The sequence below is a fragment of the Acinonyx jubatus genome, chromosome E4, assembly GCF_027475565.1.
Source record: "Acinonyx jubatus isolate Ajub_Pintada_27869175 chromosome E4, VMU_Ajub_asm_v1.0, whole genome shotgun sequence".
NCBI lineage: Eukaryota > Metazoa > Chordata > Mammalia > Carnivora > Felidae > Acinonyx > Acinonyx jubatus.
In genome coordinates, this window is record NC_069395.1 from 45,419,933 (window position 1) to 45,445,996 (window position 26,064).

Genomic DNA, 26,064 nt, shown 5'->3' on the forward strand with positions numbered 1-26,064 from the left:
TAAATAACAACCTGAGTACTTGAGGATTTAAGCTAAGTTTAAAGGCACAAGAGCCAGGTAGTGAAGAATAAGATAATTTCATCATAAAACATATGCAAACAATTAATATAAAACTTGATTTAACACTAATCCTCCTGGAAGCTAAAACAAAACACAAACAAATATATTCTGTGGGAGGTATACCATGGCTATCTTTCCCTTGAAGTGTAACCTTTTGGGAAATGTCTTATATCTTTGGAAATTACTTCAGGGGATTTAAAGTACCTGGTCCAATGCCTTATGACTTTTAAAAGTTACCAAGTTTTTAAAAATCTTTATTTTGAGAGAGAGAGCATGGGAGGGGCGCAGAGAGAGAGAGAGAGAGAGAGAGAGAGAGAGAGAGAGAGAGAGAGAGAATGAATCCCAAGCAGGCTCCACGCTGTCAGCACAAAGCCTGATGTGGGGCTTGAACTCACGAATCCTGAGATCATGACCCTGAGATCACTACCTGAGCCGAAATCAAGAGACAGATGCTTAACTGACTGAGCCAGCCAGGCCCCCCTAAAAGTTACCGATTTTTAAAAGACATTTTAAAAATTTAAAGATAATTTAAAGATAATTCTTTAACTATAGAAGATATTTATAGGTGGTATTATTATATAAGAGAAGAGACAGGGAATGACTCCCTGGGCATGCCTTTAAACCAGTTTTTATAAGACAGGGAATGACTCCTTGGACATGCCTTTAAACCAGTTTTTATAAAACATATAGAAATGTCTTTCATATCTTAAGTAGAAGCATAATTTAGTTCTATCAAAAGAGAAAGCCCATAATTCATGTATGAAATTGAATAAGATTTACTTTAAAGAATGGCATATTTAGTTGCCATTTTTCTCTTTTTCCAGGGGTGGGCAGTGTTTGTCTTTTGCACACAGCTTAGAGGCAGTAGGTAATAGGAGAGAATGAAGAGATGATGGCTGTTCCTTTTGCTAAAAAGTCTTTTTTGGAATCATTGTGTGCATAATTTATTGATCCTTGGTCTAGAAGAATCTAATGCCTAATGTGTACTGACTTGTGAAGAATATATAATAGAATTATAAAAGTGCCTTCTGCTCTAAAATAATTTTAAGAAAAGTCACAGTTTATGATTTTGTTTACTGTCTTTTAATAGTATACTCAGCTGTTAAATTATGATTGTGTTTAACTTCAGTAATCCCAAAGAATGTATCCTTAAATCAATTCATAGAAAATTGTGTGGAATATGACTAGTAGCATTTCCTGATTTTGTTATCCATATTAACTTTAGTCAAAATGATTATTGACCTTACATAAGCATTAAAGTATTTCAACCATGTAGATTTCTTTTTATGTTGTGTCTAGGTACTGAATTTATCATTGTTATTTCCCTTCAGCACATTATCTTAGTAAAGACTTTTTGTGAGACAGAAATCAAATGATTAATTCAAGGCTACAAGCCTAACTGAACATTGACTGACTTGGAGAAGCACCTTTGAAAGAAACTGTGCCCAGTTTCTTTTCCTCAGGAGATTTACTAGGTGCATCAAATCTACATTCTGTCCTTTGTGTAGCATTTCTTATCTGTCTTTTCCCACAGGAATTTAAACTAGTCATTGACTTTAAAAATAACTAAGTGTTTTGTAAGGAAATATACTTGTTTGTTTTATTTGATAAAGGGGAAGCCAGAAGCCTCGCTATAGCCATCACATTAGATTAGAACTTCTGAATATTGTATAATTAATTAATTAAATCTACTTTTGATTTTTATTTGATTTTTCAGTAATTTCCAAGAAAATACTTGTTTTTGCTTTTGTTTTTTATATTAATTAATTTATTTTTATTTAAATGTTTATTTTTTTATTAAAAGTATTTTTTAATGTTTATTTTTGAGAGAGAGAGAGACGGGGTGCGAGTGGGGGAGAGGCAGAAAGAGAGGGAGACACAGAATCTGAAGAAGGCTCCAGGTTCTGAGCTGTCAGCATAGAGCCTGACACCGGGGCTTAAAGTCAGGAACTGCTCGAACATGACCTGGGCCAAAGTTGGACACTTAACCAACTGAGCCGCCCAGGCACCCCTTAAATGTGTGTTTGCCTATTTATTTAGAGAGAGAGTGAATGAGCACACATGCGTGTGAGTAAAAGAGAGGCAGAGAGGGACGGGAAGAGAGAATCCCAAGCAGGCTCCACGCTGTCAACAAGGAGCCCCACACAGGGCTCAGCCCCGTGAACCATGAGATCATGACCTGAGCCGAAATCAAGAGTCAGATACTTAACTGACTGAGCCACCCAAGCACCACTCTAAGCAAATACTTATATAAGTGATACAGAGGAACTATTTACTTTTTTAAACTCATTGTACCAGTGAAAAACCATGCTGGTGTTTCAGAATATAAACTATGCTGGTCTCCCAAGTTTCTCTGAAACTGAGAACCTTAAAAGGAAACAAAACAAATACGTCGTAGCATGGTTATTTTAAATGCCTTTGAAAAGTATGTGTATGTATATGTGTGTGTGTGTGTGTGTGTGTGTGTGTGTGTGTGTGTGTGTATGTATATATATATATACACATATATATAAAATATATGGCACATGTATATTTTATATATATGTGTGTGTGTGTGTGTGTGTGTATATATAATATATGGCACATATATATTATATATGGCACTCTACCCTAATAATGGAAAGAATTTTTCAGTTCTGGGCTTTGATGATGTTGGAAATTTGCTTAACTTCATTGCTCATAACCTTTAAAATCTTTGAAATTATTGTCACCACCTCTGAGAACTTAATGTAAGTAATTTTAGTTGAGAGAAAATTGTTATACCTTTAAATTATTTCTTGTAGATTAACTCACTTTGCTAATTTATAAGGAAAAAATACTGCTGGCTTATCTTGCCCACAGCTGTTACTCAGATTATTTATATTTTTGCTAAAGTTGTGTTGAGCGAAGAGAGAAAATGTTATTTTCAATAAATCTAGTATTACATTTGATGTAATGGAATTTGAAGTTAAATCTCTATGTGATTAACTGAGTTGGTTATGAGAGGGACTGCATGTAACTTACCTGCTTACCCCGAAAATGTGACTCTTCTGATGCCTACATAGCAATCTGTATATGAAACAACCTCAGTTTTGAAAATCTGTAGTTTAACTTGTTTGGTAATTATCTCTCTTTTCTGAAAAGTATAATGTTCTTTCACTTTAAAGTTTACTATGTTGAGGGAATCTGAATCCAGAATCCCTGGATCAACTCCAAGAACTTTGTCTTTAGCTAAATTTAATTCTAATGCTTTTTACACCCAAGAAATAAATTAGCAGTAGGGTATAGGTGTAAATGCATACTTTTCTTAAATTTCATAATTAACTTTAGATTGGCTTTCCAAACACATTTTTATATTGTATACTCATTCTTACATATGTTTTCCTTCTTAATTTCTGTTACCAGCTAACAAGGCAGTGGATTTTACAACAGTGAAATTTCTGCTTCAGGATTCTAAAAGTTTGTTACATGCTTTCAGTACAAGGTCAAATTATGATGGTATTCTTCCACAGGCCTTTGCTCAAGTTAACAAACTACTCCAGACATTTGCAGAGGTAAGTTACCTTTGGAATGCCATTTAGAGGAGCTAATTACATGTGTTCTAAAAACGTATTAGCAGATAACAGAGATAAAAGATATTTTAATTGTAACTTACTTGAACATACTAAGGGATTAAGTATATCTTAAGTGAATTGAAGGAAAGTAAGCAATTTTTATTACAAGTTATAAAACACATCCTCTTATGTGTGTATGTGTTTTGTACATCACCAGTAAGGAAAGAACATACTTGCTTAAGAGAATATCTCATGAAGTAGAAGAAGCATCTTTTTAATAAACTAATAAGAAATATGTGTTAATTCCTATGGAAAGAATTGTCTTAAGGGGTGAAATTATCTTTTGGATTAAGATGACCAAAATATTGGTAATTGTATTTTTCCATGGCAAATGTGACTTCGAGAATTATTGGTAGGAAAGAATGGACCTGGGAATTTAGGGGATTGCAGCTTGATCTCTGACTGGAGTTGCGTAGGGAAAAATACATTATCCTTTCCCATCACAGAACTGAGCCCTAAACCCTATCTTTAGTGAAACCGAGTGTTTAAAAATATTGAATTGTTATTTATTCCTGGATCCTGATTTTCCAGTTGCTACATTAGCAACAGATTCATGAAGGCCACTGGTGAAGAATCTGTATCCTCATTAGTGCTTTTCCCTTAACACCTGGCATTAATGTGATTGCTGGAAACACCCTGTGATGTTTCCACAATGAGAGCTCTGAAGCATTTCTCCTTTATTTTCATGTTTAGAAACAGTTCACTGTCTGAGTCAGCCAGGAGCTTTGTGATTTAGCTTGGGCTTTTAACATATACTTTCAGGGGCACCTGGTGGGCTCTGTCTGTGGAGTATGCAACTCTTGATCTTGAGGTCATGAGCTCGAGCCCCACATTGGGGGTAGAGATTACTTTAAAATAAAATTAAATATTTAAAGTAAAATACACTTATGGTAGGAGTTGTTTTGTAGAGTGCATTAGATTTATTTGGTATATGACCTAAATACTTAGTCCTGTCTCAGTAACTTGAGCAACAAATAGATTACCTCCAGGGATAGGGTATCTGAATACAGTAACTGTAAAATAATAATAACAACAACAACAAAAATTAAAAAAATAAATAATCCCCCCCAAACTTTATTTACCAAATGTAGAAAATCAGAAAAATAGGGATATTCATTTGTTTGCTTCTGAGAAGGCTTGTGAGAAAACAAAATGGAAAGTTAACCAAAAGGATTATTTTCGAGATTTTTATATAAATGAGGTGGAACAGGAAAAGGAGACATACATTTTTCTTTTTTCTTTTTTAAGTTTATTTATTTATTTATTTAGGTAATCTCTGCACGCAACATGTGGCTCGAACTCATGACCCCGAAATAAAGAGTCACACCCTCTTCTGACTGAGCCAGCCTGGTGCCCCTACAGTATTCTTTTATAAGCCTTCCAACCATCAAAAAATAAATAAATAAGGCTTGCTCTGCCAGGATGTTAGAATCATGAAAGTCAGTCTTCTTAAACTTGAGACCTACATGCCTCAGGATCCCCATCCTGGCTAGTTATGTCTTTAACCTCTGGTTATTTAACCCCTCTGAGCCTTAATTTCTTCTTTTGTAAAATGAATATAATAATCTGTGTCTCAGAACTGTCACGAGAATTAAATATACATGAATACTTGTAAAGCACTTAGTGCCTCACACAGAGTGAGTGCTATGTAGGTGTTTGATAAAGGAATCCATCTACATACTTGCACACATCACTATTTGAGAACTGAGGAAAAGAGGCAGCATGTAATGATTTAAGAAACATATCTCAGAACAAAATATGTCTTTCATTCATGTATATGTTATAGTTCATGATTCATGTAAACAGGCAAAACCAGAAAGAATAACTTTCTTTTTGTCTTCCTGCACCCAAAGATAGAAAAGGGTAACATTTACTTTTATTTTGGAGAGAGATCATAACCTCATTCAGAGTCAGATTGCTGAAGGTCAAGTCCTGTTTGTGAGTCTTACCAGCTGTATGACCTTGCATGAGTTACTTACCCTTTCTATGTCTCAGTTATAAAATATGGATAATCATAGTATCTGTTTGATAGGGTAGTTGTGATGATTAAAAGAGCTAATAGATGCAGAGTTCTGGGACGCCTGGCTGACTCAGTCAGTGGAGCATGAGACTCTTGGGGTTGTAAGCTCAAGCCCCACGTTGGGTAGAGAGATTATTTTAAAAAAATAAAATCTTTGAAATAATAGATACAGGGGCACCTGGGTGGCTCAGACACTTAGGCACCTGACTCTTGATTTCGGCTCAGGTCATGATCTCATAGTTCATGAGATCAGTCCCCGCATCAGGCTCTGTGCTGACAGTGCCGGAGCCTGCTTGGGATTCTCTCTCCCCCTCTCTCTGCCCCTCCCCTACTCTCTCTCTCTCAAAATAAATAAATAGACATTTAAAAAAAATGACTGGGTGGCTCAGTCATTCAGCATCTGACTTCTGCTCAGGTCATGATCTCACAGTTGGTGAGTTTAAGTCCCACATTGGATGAGCACGAGCTTTGGGTGTGCTTGTGCCCTGCTTTAGGTGAGCTCAGGAGGGGTGGAGAGAGAGGGAGAGAGAGAATCCCACGCAGGCCCCACTCTGTCAACACAGGAGCCCAAACCCACAAACTGTGAGCTCGTGACCTGAGCCGAAATCAGGAGTCAGATGCTTAACCCACTGAGCCACCAAGGCACACCTCCCCCAAGGTGATATTTAAAAAAAAATTATTTGAGGGCGCCTGGGTGGCGCAGTCGGTTAAGCATCCGACTTCAGCCAGGTCACGATCTCGCGGTCTGTGAGTTCGAGCCCCGCGTCAGGCTCTGGGCTGACGGCTCAGAGCCTGGAGCCTGTTTCCGATTCTGTGTCTCCCTCTCTCTGCCCCTCCCCCATTCATGCTCTGTCTCTCTCTGTCCCAAAAATAAATAAACGTTGAAAAAAATAAAATAAAATTAAATTAAATTAAAAAACTTAAAAAAAAAAAATAAAATAAAATAAATTATTTGAATCAATAGTATAGCACTTTATTCTGCTCAGTATTATTATTTATAAATATTTAAAATATTCTTAGGGGCACCTGGGTGGCCCAGTTGGTTCAGTATCTGACTCTTGGTTTCAGCTCAGGTCATGATCTCACAGTCAGGAGATCCAGCCCCTCGTAGGGCTCCACTCTCAGTGCTGTTTGGGATTCTCTCTAGCCATCTCCTTCTGCCCCTTCCCCTGCTCTGCTCGTGTGTGTGTGTGTGTGTGTGTGTGCACTCTAAAATAAAATATGCTTAAATATTTTTCATTGTCCATGCTATTTACTGCACTACCTCTTTCTGTCAACCACCAAACTTCTTAAAGAGCAATCTATAACCATGGTTTCCATTTCTTCACTCACTTCTTCCTTAATCCTTCACAAGTAGAATTTTACCTCCACACTCTGGTAAGTGAATTAGGTTATCATTTCCTTCTTAATGATCAAATGCACCCTTTTCTCACTCTTTCTTACTCTTTCTCATTTCTCAACCTTTCTTCAGCACTTGATGTTGTCTACCCTTTCTTTCCTGAAACTTCTCTCTTTTGGCTTTTATTGTTATTGAATACTTCTGACTCTTCCCCTATCTCGTTGATCTCTTTTTTTCTTTTTGCTAATTCCCTCCCTCCTTCAATTCGTCTACCGTTGTCCTTCTTTTTTGCTATATTCTCTCCTAACAATCTCATCTACTTCAGAGGTTTGTCTCCCTTGAGAACAGTTCCCAACTGTGTCTTGTAGGCTGCAGATCTGCATATCCAATTACCTGCTAGCTATCTCTACCTAAATGTCTTTTTATTCTTCACAGACAACATTCTGAACACAAACTTGTAGTCTGTTTCTCCTCTTTTCTGTAACCAGCCCTTCTTGGCTTTACTGCAGGTGGCCATAAAAATCCAGAAATACAGATAAATATACATTAAATGGCTTACTGCTATTGCACTATGTGACATGTTCAGTGTGTTTTCCTTCATCAGCAAGGCATAGTTTAATGTACTGTTTAAAACTGCAGTGAACGTGGCACATTAAAATAGCATTTTCATCACTTCTTGCACATGTATCTGTGATGTGTTGATGTGTTTATATGTTTGACTTTTACTGAATAAAACTGTGTCTTTATATTCTTCGGAGAAATAATAATCAAGGGGGTTTGATCTATTTCTACTTTATGGACACTTTATATTTCTATTATTTGTACCATTATTCTTCTACACATCCAGATTCAAAAAATCTTAGAGTCTCCCTGTTCCCTGAATCTAGACTTTAGCCAAGTCTATCTAACTTTGCTTATAGCATTACTTACCCCAATTTGAGAAGTCCAGGACAAGAATGCTAAGAGAATTGTCAGCTCTTAAAATTCTGTAAAACATTGCAAATTTCCACAAGTGTCATCTCCATTCCGCCTACACAGGAGCCAACGTCCCCAAACCATCCATTCCTAGAACAGAAGTGAGGCCTTGATGCCATATTCATCTCCGCCAACACCAGACATGTGGCCAGATTTCACAGGGGTGACCCGTGGATATACTGCCATCTTAGAAGCTGTGAGACCAGAGCAGACACAGGTGTTAAGTGGGAGCTGGCCCCACATTCCTTCAGACTAATCTGTACCTGAGCGACAGCTACAGTCTGATACTGGTGACAGCCATTAGCAGGACTGTCATACCCTGGAGCCTTGTTTTGAGCTTCCCTGTTATACTCCCAAGGCTTTGTCTAGGGACTGCATTGGGTGGAGGAGTTGTAAAGGTGGGGGAGGGGGAATGCAGAGGCCCTGTAGACTGGAACAGTGGAATGCATGCCTAGGGCATACAGCCAGCAGTCTCCTTTCCTGGAGGCTCTAGTGGAAGCCGTAGTATTTTTTTGTTTGTTTAAATTTTAGTTCACATACAGTGCAATATTGGTTTCAGAAGTAGAATTCAGTGATTGATCACTTATAACCTATAACACCCAGTGCTCATCCCAAGTACCCTCCTTAGTACCCATCACTCATCTAGCCCATCTCCCCACCTGCCTCCCCTCCATCAACCCTTAGTTTGTTCTCTATCGTTAAGAGCCTCCTGTGGTTTGTTTTTCTCTCTCCTCTTTCCACCCCCACTCCACCCCAGTCTTCCCCCATATTCATCTGTTCTGTTTCTTAAATTCCACATATGAGTGAAATAACATATTTGTCTTTCTCTGATTGAGTTATTTTGCTTAGCTTAATACATTCTAGCTCTTTCTGTCCAAGTCTTTAAAAATGTTTCTTGCATGGGGGACCTGGGTGGCCAGTCACTTGAGTGTCCAACTCTTTGATTTCAGCTCAGGTCATGCTCCCAGGGTCGTGGGATTAAGCCTCGCATCCAGCTCTGCACTGAGCATGGAGCCTGCTTAAAATTCTCTTCCTCTCTCCCTTTGTCCCTCTCCCCCACTCGTGCTCTCTCTCTCTCTCTCTCTCTAAAATGAAAATAAATATTTCTTGCAAAAGTTTTTCTTTTTCTTTTACTGCCTTTTCCTACTTAATTCAAGTTCTTAGGACTCCTCTTCTGAATCATTTTAGTAGCCTTCTGACCAGTCTTCATGCCTCTACTTTCTTATGTTCCCGTTTGTCTTAGAGTACAGTCCTGAATCTGTCACTTCCTAAGTTAGAAACCTTCAGTGGTTTCTTCAGTGGCATAAGATTTGCATTCCATTCTGATTTTTTTTTTTAATAATAGCCCTTTGCAATCACATTCTTGTTAATGGATTGTAAGGTGCTTGGAGGCTTGATTACACATGTTTATCATTGTATCTTAGGTGTTCTCTGTCTAATTTAATGCCATACATGTAAAAGTGTTCAAACAGTATTCTTAAGTTGATACTAGCATGTTAGCTAAGAAACGTCACTATAGGGGCACCTGGATGGATTAGTTGGTTAAGCGTCTGACTTTGGCTCAGGTTATGATCTCATGGTTGGTGGGTTCGAGCCCCAGATAAGGCTTGCTGCTGACAGCTCAGAGCCTGGAGCCTGCTTCAGATTGTGTGTCTCCCCCTCTCTCTGCCCTTCCCCCACTCACACTCTGTCTCTCAAAAACGAATAAACGTTTAAAAAAATTAAAAAAAGAGATGTCACTGTAATAAACACATTGGAAATATTGTTTGATATAAGTGGAAAAGGAAAATATTTTTTCTAGCTCTGATGCCTTTCTGGGAATATTGTGTACACAGTCAAGGACAAAGAATAGTCAGCATTTCTCGGAAAGCTAGAACAATGTAAGCACAATTGACATTCTGTTTCTCTCATTTACTGATGAAGGACTAGCTGAAATTTATTAATTCTTATTTCCTCAGGTCAAGGCAAAACTTAAGCAAAATCCTTCAGAAACTACAGTGAGTAAAAAGCAAGAAGATACCTCGTTAATGAAATCTAATAACCAAGAAGTCACCATTTTCTCAGGTTCTCATCTTCCCCAGCCCAACAGGCATCAAAAAATCTGGTCTACCCTAGAGAATGTTTGGACAACATTATATCAGAACAGGTACTAAATTTCTAAGAATTTTTGAATTCTAGGGTTTTCCATCATTGCTGTTATTCATTGGACAGTTAGTGTTTGGGTTGTGAGTTGAATGCATTAGATTACCTTACTGAGAGGCTTTTACCAACTCGGTGCTTTAGAAACAGTGATGCTTAAATAGGGATGCAATCAGATTCACCTGGAGAGTTTTAAAAATATATATGCCTAGGCTCTGTCCCTAGAAGTTCTGATTCGGTCTGCTAAGACTGAGCTGACACTGCAATAGTGCATTAAAAAAAAAAAAAAAAAAAAAAATCTCTCCAGGTGATTCAGATGTGAACTCTTGATGAGAGGCATTTCCCATGTATGTCAAAAACCAGTGAAGGCCACCTAGATTGGCTGAACAAATTAGCAGGATACAAAGCCTTAGTAAAATTTATTTAAAAAAAAATTTTTTTTTTAACATTTATGCATTTTTTGAGAATGAGAGAGACAGAGCATGAGCAGGGAAGGGGCAGAGAGAGAGGGAGACACAGAATCAGAAGCAGGTTCCAGGCTCAGAGCAGTCAGCACAGAGCCTAACATGGGGCTCAAACGCCTGGATCATGAGATCATGACCTGAGCTGAAGTTGGACGCTTAACCGACTGAGCCACCCAGGCACCCCTAAAGCCTTAGTAAAATTTAAAATAATCTAAGAAAATGTCGTTTTGGATTAGGGAAAATTCATATAAGGCTTTTTGAAAAGGAAGATAAATATTTTTATTCAAAAGGAAAAAATGCAGGGCGCCGGGGTGGCTCAGTCGGTTGAGTGTCTCAACTTTTCAGCTCAGGTCATGATCTCACAGTTTGTGAGTTCGAGCCCCACGTAGGGCTTGCTGCTGTCAGCTCAGAGTCCACTTCAGATCCTCTGTCCCACTCTCTCTCTGCCTCTCCCCTACTCACACGTGTGCTCTCTCTCTGTCTCAAAATTAAACATTTTTTTAAAGAAAGGAAGAAATGCTTTTATTCCTTTGATACACATGAAATACTATGTTCCTGGTAAAATGAAAAGATAGAGACCAGTTGTGAGTAGTTCTTTAAATGCTGCTGGAGTTAGGGGCGCCTGGGTGGCTCAGTCGGTTAAGCGGCCGACTTCGGTTCAGGTCATGATCTCGCGGTCAGTGAGTTCAAGCCCCGCATCGGGCTCTGTGCTGACAGCTCAGAGCCTGGAGCCTGTTTCAGATTCTGTGTCTCCCTCTTTCTGACCCTCCCCTGTTCATGCTCTGTCTCTCTCTGTCTCAAAAATAAATAAACGTTAAAAAAAATTTTTTTTTAAATAAATGCTGCTGGAGTAACTTAAAAAATAATTTAAAACAACTGATTTTAAAGTAGGCCAACAGTCTCTCCCATACTTTCTCCCAAACCCATAACCTTTATATAATTTTATATATATTATATAATTTGCCAGTCATACTGTATGCGGTTTAGTGTGATTTTGGTTCAAGGGTCCAGTGTGACTGTTATTTTAGATTAATACCATCTGTCCTAGCAGCAAAGGAATAGGAGCACTCTTCTTAACCATCTATTCTCTATTTACAACACTGTAGATTGAGGGCCCATTTTTAGCCCTTGGAATTTTGTATTTTCTTATAAAGCAAAGGTTTTGTGTGTTTGTTTTGTCCAGTCTTAACATATTTGTAATGTTTTGGCTAATCAGAGATTCTTGTTAGCTGAAAGTTACCATATATGCTAGGCAGAAATTATCACTTTCAAAATAAAATAGATTAAAGCCATTTGTAAGATGCTTTAATCTTCTCTTCATTTAGAAAATATTTGAATACTGCAGCGCCTGTGTGGCTCAGTTGGTTGAGCATCCGATTTTGGCTCAGGTCACGATCCCAGGGTCAAGGGATCAAGCCCCGTGTTGGGCTCTGCCCTGAGCGTGGAGCCTGCTTGAAATTCTCTTCTCCTTCTCCCTTTACCCCTCACCCCTGCTCACACACTCTCTCTCTAAAAAAACAAAACAAAACATGGGGCGCCTGGGTGGCTCAGTCAGTTAAGCGTCCGACTTCGGCTCGGGTCACGATCTCGCAGTCCGTGGGTTCGAGCCCCGCCTCGGGCTCTGGGCTGATGGCTCGGAGCCTGGAGCCTGCTTCCGATTCTGTGTCTCCCTCTCTCTCTGCCCCTCCCCCGTTCATGCTCTGTCTCTCTCTGTCTCAAAAATAAATAAAACATTAAAAAAAAAATTAAAAAATAAAAACAAAACAATTGAGTACTTTTTTACCTTGGAGTTGACCTATAATATATATACGTTTGTGGTGGATGTTAGAATTCTGGGTAATTTCTGTGTAATAGACTTTACTTTGTAGTATTTCAGTACATGAAAAATGCTTATATTGCTTTATCAGTGCATGGTTATTAAAGCCCACTTCATTGCTTCTCATGCCTGATTGTGTACCAGAGTCACTGTATAATTTTCCAATATATTCATGCTTGAGCCTTTCATGCAGAGATGCTCATTTGAAGGTCTGGTAGGCCCTATGTATTTTATGCTTTGAAATACTTTTTCTTTTGGAAAGGTAAAGCTGTACTTATTAACAATTGCATTTCTTTAGATTTTCTAAGTTTTCCCTTTTGCAGACCTGTCAAAATGGTCACCTTTTTCATATATCACTTCTGCGAATGTAGAAAAACAATTTTTTGGTTCTTCAATGCATTAAATATATAATCACCATGTGACCCAGCAGTTCCATTCACAGAGCTATACCCAAATGAACTGAACACAAGTGTTCAAACAAAAACTTACATATGAATGTTCACAACCATTTGCAATAGCCAAAGTGGAAACAACAGATCCACTGCCCATCAACAGATGAATGGATAAACAAACTGTGGCCTATCATAAAATGTTTGTATCTATAAAATGGAATCTTTCTCAGTCATAATAATGTATCGACATCCATTATGACGTGAATGCATATTGAAAACATGCTAATTGAAGGAAGCCAGACACAAAGGTCACGTGGTATATAATTCCATTTATTTGAAATATCCATAGTAGGTAAATCTGTAGAGCTAGAAAATGGATTAGTGGTTACCAGGAACTGGGGGGAGGGAGGAATGATGAATGACTGCTTAATGAATACAGGATTTCCTTCTGGAGTGATGAAAATAGTCTTGATTAGATAGTGGTGATAGTTGCAGACAGTGTGAACTACCAAATGTCACTGAATTTGGAACACTTTAGAATTGTTAAAATGGTAATTTTATGTTTTACCACAATTTTTTTAAAATTTTATTTATTTTGAGAGAGAGAGAGAATGTGAGCAGGGGTGGGGCAGAGTGAGAGGGGGAGAGGGAATCCCAAGCAGGCTGCATGCTGTCAGCACAGAGCCTGATGTGGAGCTTGATCCCACAAACTGTGAGGTCATGATCTGAGCCAAAATCAAGAGTCAGACATTTAACCAACTGAGCCACCCAGGCACCCCTATTTTACCACAATTATTTTAAAAAGTGCTTTGGAAAGTACTGTGAAGTAGGGGAGAAAATTCCCTTGAATGCTACTACCTAAAGGTAACCCAGTAGTTAACATTGTTACTGTTATGTACACCCAGCTTTGTTTTTAGGCATGTATATTAGTTTCCTGGGGCTGCCATAGCAAATTACCACAAGCTAGATGGTTTACAATCATAGAAATTTATTCACTCACAGTTCTGGAGGCTGTAAAGTCTGAAATCCAGGTGTCTGTAGGCTCTATTCTATTGGGAAGTTTGACTAAGATCTTAAGGTCACATTCTGAGGTTCTGGGTGAACATGAATTTGGGGGGCATGCTGTTCAACCCAGTACAGCATATGTTTTGACTTTTTATATGGTGGTTGTTATGTTATATAAATAAATTTTGTATACCTTTATGTTTCTAATGTATAGATGGCGTGTTATTTTAATTGTTCTTTGTTATTTTGTCAGGTGGCTAATTCACTATTTACTTAGCACTTTTTATATTGCTGAACATTTACATGGTTACTAATTGTTTACCAAATGCAAAATTATTATTAATATGTGATAGATTTCTAAAATTGGAATGATCAGAGTAAAGTATATTAACACTTATAACTTCTAGTTTCAGCAAACAGGTAAATCTGCATCTTTTCTGCATCCTTATGTACTGGAGCACTGACAATACTTATGTACTGACCTGAATGTAGATCAGTAGTATTACTTCCAGGGATGCCTGGGTGGCTCAGTCGATTAAGCATCTGACTTCGACTCAGGTTATGATCTCCCGGTTCTCAGATTGGAGCCCCTCATTGGGCTCTGCACTGACAGCTCAGAGCCTGCAGTCTGCTTCAGATTCTGTTGTGTGTGTCTCTGTCTGCCTGTCTGTCTGCCTCTCTCTCTTTCTTAAAAAATAAACAAGTAAATGTTTAAAAAAATACTATTACTTGCATGTCTTATGGTCTGTTTGATATGAAACATTATTCCTATAGCTTTTACAGTATTACTTTAGATTAGACGCATATAGTCATTGACCTAGATCCTCTGCATGAATGGTAGCCTGCACATTCACAAGTCACTGTCTTTTATTTCTGATTTAAATAAATCAGGATAATGAGAGAGGAGTTATAAATATTACCTTATTTTATATATTATAAATGGAAATGCTTGAATTACAATAAATAGTGCATATTTTTAAAATTAAATAAATAAATAATGCATATGTACTTATGAGTATCTTTTTTTTCCACTCTATTTTAGCATGGATGTATTTCAAAGATTGGGCTCAAATGCAGCTTTGACTTCTTCAAAAATAGCATCATTTGAGGAAGCATTTGTATATCTTCAAAAGTTAATGGCAGCTGTGAAGGATATTCTTGAAGGAATTCAGAGGTAACCACTAATTAATTTTGAAGTTTCATTTATTTTCTCTTTCTTCTAAGTTGACTAGCTTTTGCAGAGGTGCTGGGAGCCTTTCAGCAAGATTTATAAGCTAATGACCTTTAGATTTCACTTCTCCCTCTCCTTTGCAAAGAATCCTCTATTTGTAGTTTGGACCACAAGAATGTTTCTAGTTTTTTCCTTCCTAGGAAAAACATACCAGGTTTGAAGCTTCGTAAAGAACTTTATTTTCATTATGGTGCATTCATTATGGTAGCTGTGAAAACAGTGCCTGGTGTATAATGGGCACTCAGTAATTACTTGTTGAAAAATAATGCTTAGGTAATTATCACTGCCCTTTAAATACAAATATATGTTAGTATTTGAATACAGTCTCACAGTACCACCAAATGAAGACGTTTGAGACGCAACGTAATCTTTTTTTTTTTTAACGTTTATTTATTTTTGAGACAGAGAGAGACAGAGCATGAACAGTGGAGGGTCAGAGAGAGGGAGACACAGAATCTGAAACAGGCTCCAGGCTCTGAGCTGTCAGCACAGAGCCCGATGCAGGGCTCAAACTCTCGGACCGTGAGATAATGACCTGAGCCGAAGTCGGACGCTTAACCGACTGAGCCACCCAGGTGCCTGAGATGCAACATAATCTTAATGATGCTTTGAGACTTATATTTATGTGATTATTTTAAATATTTGTGAGGCATATAGAAAACATAGTGCCAGAAAGCTGTAACAGAAAGAAAGAATGGACTGTAACATAAAGTCAGATGTTTTCTTTTGTGGCAAGAAAGGAGAATACAAAGCTTAATCCTGCAATTATTTTGATATGTACCAAAATTGCTTGACCTGAGTTTAACATGCAGCTTGCTAACAGAAGACTACTCTTCTTTATAGATTAAAAAACAAAACCAAACTCAAAACTGATTTGATATTATGTCCAAATTTTAAAAACTTGGTATTTTTTAAAACAACAGTATTTTTGAGTTTTTTTCTTTTCTCTTAAGGGTTTTTGGAAACTTCATCTCATTGTTAATGCACAGAGCATTTGTACCACTTTTTGGATCACAGTTGGCTAAATGATTCTGAGAATAGCTTTTTGGGGGGCACCTGGGTGGCTCTGTCAGTTAAGTGTCTGACTCTTGGTCTATGTTCAGGTCATGATCTCACAATTCTCTGCACTGACAGTGTGGAGCTTGCTTGGGATGCTCGCTCTCTCTCTCTCTCTCTCTCTCTTTCCCAAAAATAAATAAATAAACTTTAAAAAAAAAAAGAATAGCTTTTTGGTACTCTTAAGTTACTAATGGATTGAAGAGGTGGAAGATCCCAAGGGCAAGTTAAATATTATCTCTAAGTACAAATAGCACCCCCCTTTTTTAATGTAAAGCAATACTAAATAAGAGTAGCTTTATGAGGGAGAAATATTCAATTTTTATTTTAGCTATGCAAAAGCTATTTCACATTCTAGGTTGCACAAAAGCCGTTCTTGACACTACTTTTTTCTACAGAAAGTAGGGATAGCAATCTATATTCAATTACTCAAAAAATGTTTATCAAGTACCAGTTATCCTTGACATCATACCAGGCTCTGGGGCATCAAGGATGAATTCAGTGTGATCTCTGACTCCAAAGAGCTTGTGGAAATCACGCAGTCACGTTACAAAAGAAAATGAACAGGGGCTCCTGGGTACCTTAGTCAGTTAAGTATCTGACTCTTGGTCTGGGCTCAGGTCATGATCCACGGTTTCATGAGTCTGAGCCCTGCATCAGGGTCTGTGCTGGCAGCTCAGAACTTGCTTGGGATTCTCTCTCCCCCTCTCTCTGTCCCTTGTCCCTGTCAGCTTGTGCTGTCTCTCTCTCAAAAAAAAAAAAAAAAAAAAAAAAAAATTTACAATAGAGTTGTTAATATTCTAATAGGAACATAAGCAGTGAGGAAGGAAGGGTTTGGCAGTAGATGACGTTGTAGGGGAATGTCTTGTGGGCCATTCAGAGCAGTGTCTGCTTTGTCCCATAGGCTACATGTTTAGATCTGTTAATTATGTGCCCAGACAGAAAGGTTTCTAATCCGAAAGCTTTGGAAATATTGTATACTACACTACTTTCTTGCAAAACCAATCTGTATCCATTTACATATTGATGGATTTTATATAAACCTTTGCTATAGAGAAACCTTTTTAGTTTTAGGAGCTTTAAACATACAGAATCTCTACAGAGATTCTGATGTGATTGGTTTAAATATGTGCCCAGCTATCAGGAGTTTAAAAATTTCTCCAGGTGATTCTAATATGTAGCCAAAGTTGAGAAGCACTAGTTAACTTTCTTAACCCGAGGTTCTCAGCAGGTACTGGCAGAATCAGCATCCTCATCACCACCTGGAACTTGTTATAAATGCAAATTCTCAAACCTTGCCAGACCCTACCAAGTGCAAAACTGTGAGGGGTGGGGCCCAGTTGTCTATGTCCTCCCGGTGATTCACTGCACATCAGAGGCTGAGAACCACTGGTTTAGTGGCTGACTATAATCATCTGGGAGCTTTAAACAAAGAACAGTGTCCAGCCTGACCCTAAACCTATTAAATCTGCTTCTCTGAGCATGGGACCTGGGCATAAGCATTTTTACAAATTCCCCACGTGATTCTCATGTCAAGCCAGGATTGGGAAATTACAGCATGTAGTATTTACATAAGCTGTGTCTAAAGAAGTAAATGTTTGAGTTTTAAGGATGATATAATTTTGTTATTCTTTCCTCCAAGGACACAATACCTCCAGGAACAAGAAAATATTAGTGGTTCTGCTACTTTTTAGCACGTTACCTGGAATAATAAATTTTCTTGAGCCTCTGTATTCATCTGTAAAAACGGCATAATAATACCTTTCAAAAGCTTTTCACAAAGTTCTTGTGCTTTGAAAGTCAGATGCTGATATAACTTACCAAACCAGTGATTCTCCACTTAATTGTTGGGGAACTTGTTAAAGATAGAGAGTTCTGGATTGTAGTGAAATCACAATATTTGTGGATATTTTTGTAGATGGAGGAAAGTTATAGTTTTAACAAGCTTTCCAGGGAATTTATAGGCCCATGGTGGGGGGACTGCATTAAAGAAACTGATCTAACTTCCTATAATAAATATATTAGAACCACTTTTGCTACCAGTAGAGGGCATTGTGAATAAAAAAGTTTGCTCATTTCAGCATTCATTAATCTACAGGAAACTACTAAAATCGCGATGTTTTTCTTTTTTTAGCCCTTCAAACAATAGGCATTTAAATAAAAATGTAATAGAAGTGAATAATTATTTTTCAAGTGTATATGTAGTCTTAAAACCTTTAATAAACAATCATATTAAAATAAATTCAGTTAAAAATTTTGTGGGTGGCCTACTATGGGTAGATTTTTATATTTTTTAAACATTGAAAAATACACTCAACTTTTTTTTTATGTTAAATATAATTTATCGTCAGATTGGTTTCCATACAACACCCAGTGCTCATCCCAACAGATCACTCAACTTTGTAGTAACTGCATATTATTAGCATTTTCTGATGCTTGTTAAAATGGAGTAGTTTCATTTGATTTTGAGATACATACCCAGTGAATATAGCCCAACTCTATTTTATCATAGCAAATCATGTATGATGTTACATTGGGAATCGGTGAGAAGGTGACCTGTTAACCAGGTCCTTCAGTTAAAGAAGTGAATGAAGATGTTTTTTATTAAACTAAGAGTTTGGGCTTCTAGTTCCAGATTTATCCCTTTGTAGTTGACTTCAGGCTTGTCACTTACCCCTCTCTAACCCAGTTTCTCTCCTTACTAAGTGAGAATCCTGATGCCTTGTTTAGCAGAATAAATGAGATGATGTATGCGAAAATACTTTTTCAGCCATAACGTATTTACAACTGTTAGCTTTTGTTTTCTCCCTAAAGCTGATATGTTAAGTTTGAAATGTTCAAAAATATGTATTTCAATTTTAATGATGCTCTAAACATGATTCTGATTAAGGTGGAAAATATTGGTGGAGCAGTTGTCCATACAGTTATATAATGGGAGCAGAATATCTAAGTTTGCAAAAACTGAAAAGAGGTGGGAATATTGATGATTCTTACACTTTCTGTATACTTTTTTCTTGGGTGGGAGAGTGAACTTAATTTATTTGCTATTGGTTTGGAAATTGCTTTTTACTTTCTCATCTTTCCCATTTTGTGTAGATAGGACCAATTTGAGCACTTTTGTTAATGGTTTCTTTATCTAAACACTAGAGAACCAGAGTCAGTACTCTTTCCATGTAGACAAAAGTGTATTAAGATTTTTTTTTTTTAGATCTGTACTATCTAGTGTCATTTTATGCTTTAGTAAGCATGATCAGGTTACTCTCAAGATCACAAAAACCTTTTGCTTGGTACATAAAGGTTATAAAGTTTCGTTTGAAGTGAAAAATTAATTGGAGAGTCATATGGCACATTCTAGAAAAGTTCTACTTCTATAGTAATCAAACAGCATTGTTAAATATTCATGTACTTAGGGGCACCTGGGTGGCTCAATTGGTTAAGTGTCCTACTTCGGCTCAGGACATGATCTTATGGTTCGTGGGTTGGAGCCCCATGTTGGGCTCTGTGCTGACAGCTCAGAGCCTGGAGCTTGCTTCGGATTCTCTGCCTCCCTCTCTCTCTGCCCCTCCCCTGCTCATGCTCTGTCTCTCTCAAAAATAGATAAACATTTAAAAAATTATTTAAAATATCTGTTTGCTTAAACTGGCATCTCTACAAAGTTAACTAAACAGGTCATGTTCTCTAACTCCAAAGCATACCATAAATGTGTGTAGCTTTGGCTCAAAAGTTAATACTCAAAACAACAATGAAAGTGATTTAAGTATGTTTTCGTGTCTGAAGTAGATGATGAGCTGCCTGGTTTGGAAGCAGAGAGGAAAGTGGGGAGTGAACATAGGAAATTGCACTCTGCCTAGATTTTATAATCATGTTTATGTGTTTCATCTTTATAAAATAAGGTTGAAATTATTAAAAAAAAAAAAGAAAAGAAAAATGGTAGCATCTTGAATCCAAAATATAAGCAGATTGTGCCTCAATGTGCATATTCATTTTAACACTTGAGTGAACATGTAAAACTGTGCACTTCTGTGTTAATTTAATGAATTCTAGATTTCTAGCTCAGGTAGCTTTAGATGAAGTGTTTGAAATAATGTTTTCTTATTTTCATCTTTTGAATCATATGCGGGGCTGGGAGAGGGAGTTACTATTCATTATAAGTAACTTGTCACATTTTAGAGGGGGGAATGTTCTTTTATGAGAGGGTACTTCTTCTCTAGATAAAATTTGTTTTTCTAGCTGTCATATTTGGTTTGGTTGTTTTTTGAGAGAGAGAGAGAGTGTGTGAGTGGGGGGATGGCGGGGGGAGAGGGAAAGAGAATTTTAAGTAGGCTCCAGGCTAAGTGCTGAGCCCAACTAGGGGCTCAATCTCTCAACATGATCAGGTGAGATCATGACCTGAGCTGAAATCAAGAGTTGGACACTCAACCAACTGAGCCACCCAGGTGCCCCTGTTTTGATTGTTTTTAAATGAGGATTAATTGAGTGCTAACTGATGCATTGGGCTTGGTCATGTTCTGGATGGGCTTCATGCCTCATCTTAGAATATGATTTTGGAAAATGAGACTTGTGCTTGGATTTAGGAAAGGAAAATTGTTAATTTTTATCATCTTCAAATGCTTTAATGATCCTCAGAACTTTAGTAACCTCTGTTACAATCCTATGGCTTTGGTTTGAAATATTTTGTAGAGCTGTTTTTGTAAAGCACAATAATAATAATGAAGTTTGGGATTTTTTCAGTCTGTCATTCACATATATTTTTATATTATTAAGCCTCTAGAAATGAATTTTCCTATTTACTTTCTTATGGCATTTTAACATTAGAGCAAAACATTTACTGGTGTAACCATGCATGATTCCTCTGAGCAGGAGCCCTTAATCACAGAGGCTTCTCAGATCTGCTAATGATTTAGCCACTTCAAAGAATGTGGAGTTTGCATTTGCAAGAATATTTTATTAACTTCATAATGTGTGTTTTGGAGACTGACCTCTTGAGGGTTTTTAGAAAGGTTATTTAGAAAAGGTCCTCCTTCAGTTGACACAAAGATAACACTCTTCAGGCTGTTTTATAGATTAAGCTAATTGTTCAAACAAAAGTTTCTCTTAGAGACACGTGTAGAATAGAATGACATTATAAAGTGACTTTTCAACATCTCAACTCACTGCAGTGTGCAAGGTGTTTAGCCACTGATAAATATTGTCCTTATCTAGAGTGGGGAGGTTTATCGGTGTTTATTTAGGTCTGACCTATTTTCTTTGAGTCTTGGCCTTTCTACCCTTAGATAATTGGACTTTACCTCTGCTCTCCCATTGGGGTTCCCACATATCGCTGCACCTCTTTATCAGACTCTTTTCACACCCCTAGTCCTGTCTATCATCAAGTGTATCAGTTACTGTGTTGAGTAAGAGAAAAATACAATACAACCTATTAATTAAAAATGAAAGGACTTACTTGCTTCACCCTCCATGCCATCATTTTTGTTTTTTGTTTTTTTTTGAGAGGGAGCGAATGAGTGAGCAGGGAGAAAGGCAGAGGGAGAAGGAGAGAGAGAATTTTAAGCAGGCTCTCCCTCCAGTGCAGAGCCCAGACACAGGGCTCAATGTCATGACCATGAGATCATGACCTGGGTTGAAATGAGGAGTCAGATGCTTAACTGACTGAGCCACCCTGAAGCCCCTCCATGTGATCATTTTGTACTTAACTTTCTTTTAATTTATTTTGTAATCAGCTCCATGGGATTGTGAATACCTTTAAGGAAGAAACTTCACTTATTTTCTTTGTCTTACTTTTGTATATCTAGATATATACCTGCATCACAATGACACATAGTAGATGGGGGGAAAAAGTATTGAATGAGTTCTCTATAGTCTTTCCAGTAGAGGGTAACTTCTTTAGGGCTGAATGCTACCAATAGTACTACATTATGACATTTGAGGAATAGGTGACATAGATGTTTTAAAAGTGATACAGAAGAGAGAAGTGTAAGCCAAAAAAGGGAAACAGTAAGAAAAGGAGAAAGGAGAATGAAAGAAGAAGATTGAGATAAAAAACAGTATTTATGTCTAGAACAGATGATGGAGCCCCCAGTAATTTTCCCAAATAGCTTTTGGGAGTCCCACGTTATCCTTGATTGCTTAATCCTGGTCTCTCTATATCAACTTTATAAATTAGGGTTAGTAGAAGGAAAGATGAAATCTAATGGGAGGAATTGAGATCCAGGGACTATAACCAGACCTTTCTTATATAAGACATATGTAATGTATTATATAAAACATCGACAGTTATTTTATAAGTAAAAACTTTTTTATGTTGTCTGTATTGCAGTTTGATAAACACTGCTCTAACTTAACATTTATATCAAATGTTATATATAATACATAATAAAATTTATATTCGTTAACAAAATATGTGGCATCCACATATTAATCTGACTGAATTATCCAGCATTAGCTGATTTGTTTTAACCTGGCCATTTAATGCTACTGAAGACAACAGATCACTCATGACTTAATTTTTAGAATAACTAGATTTTATTTTACACATCTGAAGCTCTTACCTATGCTTCCCAGCATTTGTAATTCAGGGACCTTTATTTTTATTCTAAATAGCAGGGGAGTGATGCCATAGTTACTTCTCCCATCCCAAAGCATTTCTAGGTGTTGGTTTTTCTTGTTTTAGTGAATAAAATCCAGTTTTGGGTGACCGAGTTAAATATCTGCCATCATAAACTCCTTGATCATAACAGAATTAAGCAATCAAATATAAAGATTACTTTTGAAGATGACAAATATTTGAATTTATTTATGGAGTTGTTTTTATTTAAAACCAACATTCCTTTAAATTTGCCCTTTGTTTGTTGCTGGTTATTTCTACCTAATGATTTATTGATCATATTTGATTAAAATTCCCTGCTATTTAGGTCTTATGTTAAGAAATGCCAAATCCACTTAAAACTATGTTTTTCAGTGGAGCAGATGGGATAAATGACTGACCAAATTAGTGGGGTTAAACATTAGTAAAATAAATGAAAATGAGGGGAAAGTAATTAATTAAAGATGCTGAATAAGTGCTATTGTTGTGATTTTACTTAAATAGTAAGCATAGGAGATAAAGCCAGATGACCAGTTCTAATTCTTTCTTACAGAATAGTTGTACAAAGGTTTAAAGTTAGAGACTCTAAGATTATTCCCATCTATTTTGAGAAATATCCTGTTGGGCCTCTGAAGACCTCTTAACACAGTGGTAGGTCAGCTGTCTGCCTGTTTTAAGAAGTGATACAATCAGTGTCCTCAGGACTATTTGTCCTGGATATAAAAGGTGGAATCGAAGGCACCTGGGTGGCTCAGTCAGTTGAGCGTCCAACTTCAGCTCAGGTCATGATCTTGCAGTTCGTGGGTTCAAGCCCTGCGTTGGGATCTGTCCTGACTGCTCAGAGCCTGGAGCCTGCTTCAGATTCTGTCTCTGCCCCTCCCCTGCTCGCTCTCTCTCTCTCTCTCTCTGAAAAAAATAAATAAACATTAAAAAAAATTTTTTTTAAAAAGGTGGAATCCAACTCAGGACAGTGTTTTCTACATAGAAGACAATAAATATTATTGTATATCAGAAACCCCCGGAATTACCTAATGTTTTGATATGCCAATTCCTATTAATAAGGCATACTAAACCTTCTAGAATCAACATATACTTACCCTTAATAATGTAGCTGAAGCTATAAATTGTAAATTTCCAATTCAATTCCAATTCCAAAAAATTTCTTTTTGCTAACATTAAGCTAGTTTACTTTGTGACAGCATTCTATGTATTTTCCCCAACTTATTTGTTGAGCTAAACTAGATTATGAAAATCACCAAAATTATATTTTCTATATTAAAGATGGTAATCTATGTAGATTTTATTTTAAACCCTTTTGATAATATAGATTAAAAAGTGTGAGTACTTTGGCACGTTAGTGGAGCATAAAGGAGTGTGAAGAATATATCAAGTCAGCCTTCTTCAAAAGGATTTGTGTCCATTTAGCAGGGCTTCTGTTAGCGTAGAAAAAGTGAAATACTAAGACTTTTGCGGGGGATTGCTAGATACTGGCTCTGAGTGAATACTAATTCTGGGGACCTAAATTCCACCATAGTTGGAGAAATGGTCAGTGAGACAAATCAACCTTGACTGATAAACAGTAACTACTGGTTCATTTGATAGCTTAGGAAAAACAAGATTGAAAGTTTGGTGACAGGGACGTCTGGAGAAAAGGTTTGTGGATGGGCATCTTGCAATGGGCACAGAATATGGGGGTGTTTGTGTCCCATGTGAATACTCATCAAAGGCTACCTACCATATGCAGAGGAGACTCAGTAATCAGGTGGACCAGATCAGCTGTCCTGTAGATGTCAGTGTTTCCCTAGCCACCCCAGTGTTTGGTCAGTGAGCTCCTAAACAAAGGGACAATGGCAGTCTTAGAAAACATGAGCTCAAACGTGGGACTTGCCCTCAAGAAGTCTGCTCTGGCTGCTGCCACTGTTGAGAGCCCAAACTGTCAGCAGCAGAGGCAAATGCTAAGCACTCAATAAGGCACCATCTGCTTGGAGACCAGTAAGCCACTTAGAGTGGCAGTGATTCAGACCCTTTCCATCATGAGGCAGTGATTTGTCCTCACAGGAATAGATATTTCTTTTGGATGTGGATTTGCCTTCCCTCATGGTAGTGATTCTGCCAGCAGCTCCATCTATTAATTTAAGGGATATATTGGCCACTCTCTTGATATGCCATACCAAGGAACTAATTTTATAGCAAAGTGCAGCTATAGCTATGTGGAATTCACTGTCTTTATCATACGCTAACCTAAGCAACTGACTTTGCAAAACAGTGGAGTGACCTGTAAAAATCGTATTTACCATACCAGCTATAACCTGTTGAGTTTGGGTTCTGTCCTAAATAATGCTGTATATGGTGCCCTTTTCCCCTTAGAATATGTAGAATTCAAGAATCAAGGGAAGTAAGTGGTGATGGTTTCTCTATTATTATACCAAATAACTCTTCTCCTGGTAACAAGTACTGTTTCAGTCATTGCTTAGTCAAGAAAACAAACAACTCTAGATATTTTGGACAGAAAATTTAATATACATACTTAATTTCAGTACTGTTGGAAGGACTGGAAGAGCAAAGGGGAGAAAGTGGGAATATCTGGAGGTGCGGAAGAGGGTTTTTAATAAAGGGTTTTAATAAAGATCTTGTATCCCAGTGCCCTCTGTACCATAGGAGCACAATCGTGATTACTATGATTGTTTTTTAAAAGTCAGCAGTTCCTACAGATTGCTTGGAAATAGTTGCAAACAATAAGAGACATGGATGTGATCCTAGGAAGTATTTCACGTGCAAAAAAAGAGCATTCTACAGTCCAGGGTGTTCCATTCAGTTAAACTGTAATTGTTATTCTTGCTTTACATATTTAAGCTTAGGGCCAATGTACTAGCACCCATCTGCCCTCAAAGCAAAACAAAGAAAATACAACTTATTTTCAGTGCCATTAGTCAGTAATTAGTTTTTTTCGTAAATGTATAGATTTCCAGAGAAGTTGAAGAGATATAATTGTGTTATAACTTGAACCAACATACTTTTCATACCCAGGAATTTTCAACTTTGTATTGAAACTCATTTTAAATAGAATTCCATGTTCAGAAATTTATTGCCAATTCTTCAACTTAGACACTTCTGTGATGTAATGACTCATGGGAAAGGACCATTGTTTAGACACCTATTCCTTTAAAAAAATTTTTTTTTCAATGTTTATTTATTTTTTTGGGACAGAGAGAGACAGAGCATGAACGGGGGAGGGGCAGAGAGAGAGGGAGACACAGAATCGGGAACAGGCTCCAGGCTCTGAGCCATGAGCCCAGAGCCCGACGCGGGGCTCGAACTCTCGGACCGCGAGATCATGACCTGGCTGAAGCCGGACGCTTAACCGACTGCGCCACCCAGGCGCCCCTAGACA

General features: G+C 37.5%; 1 protein-coding gene across 7 annotated transcripts in view; it reads left to right on the forward strand.

Annotated features, from left to right (window-relative positions):
* SWT1 (SWT1 RNA endoribonuclease homolog) overlaps positions 1-26,064 on the forward strand; it is a 103,637-nt gene that overhangs the window by 44,126 nt on the left and 33,447 nt on the right. For all 7 annotated transcript variants that reach the window (XR_008293215.1, XR_003425531.2, XR_003425529.2 and 4 more), the window contains 3 exons: positions 3,445-3,593; positions 9,946-10,133; positions 14,846-14,977. Coding sequence is in view for 4 of the 7 variants with exons in the window: in XM_027074350.2 (XP_026930151.1) it covers positions 3,445-3,593; positions 9,946-10,133; positions 14,846-14,977 (469 nt within the window). In the remaining 3 variants the exon portion in view is untranslated. The remainder of the gene's footprint in view (positions 1-3,444; positions 3,594-9,945; positions 10,134-14,845; positions 14,978-26,064) is intronic.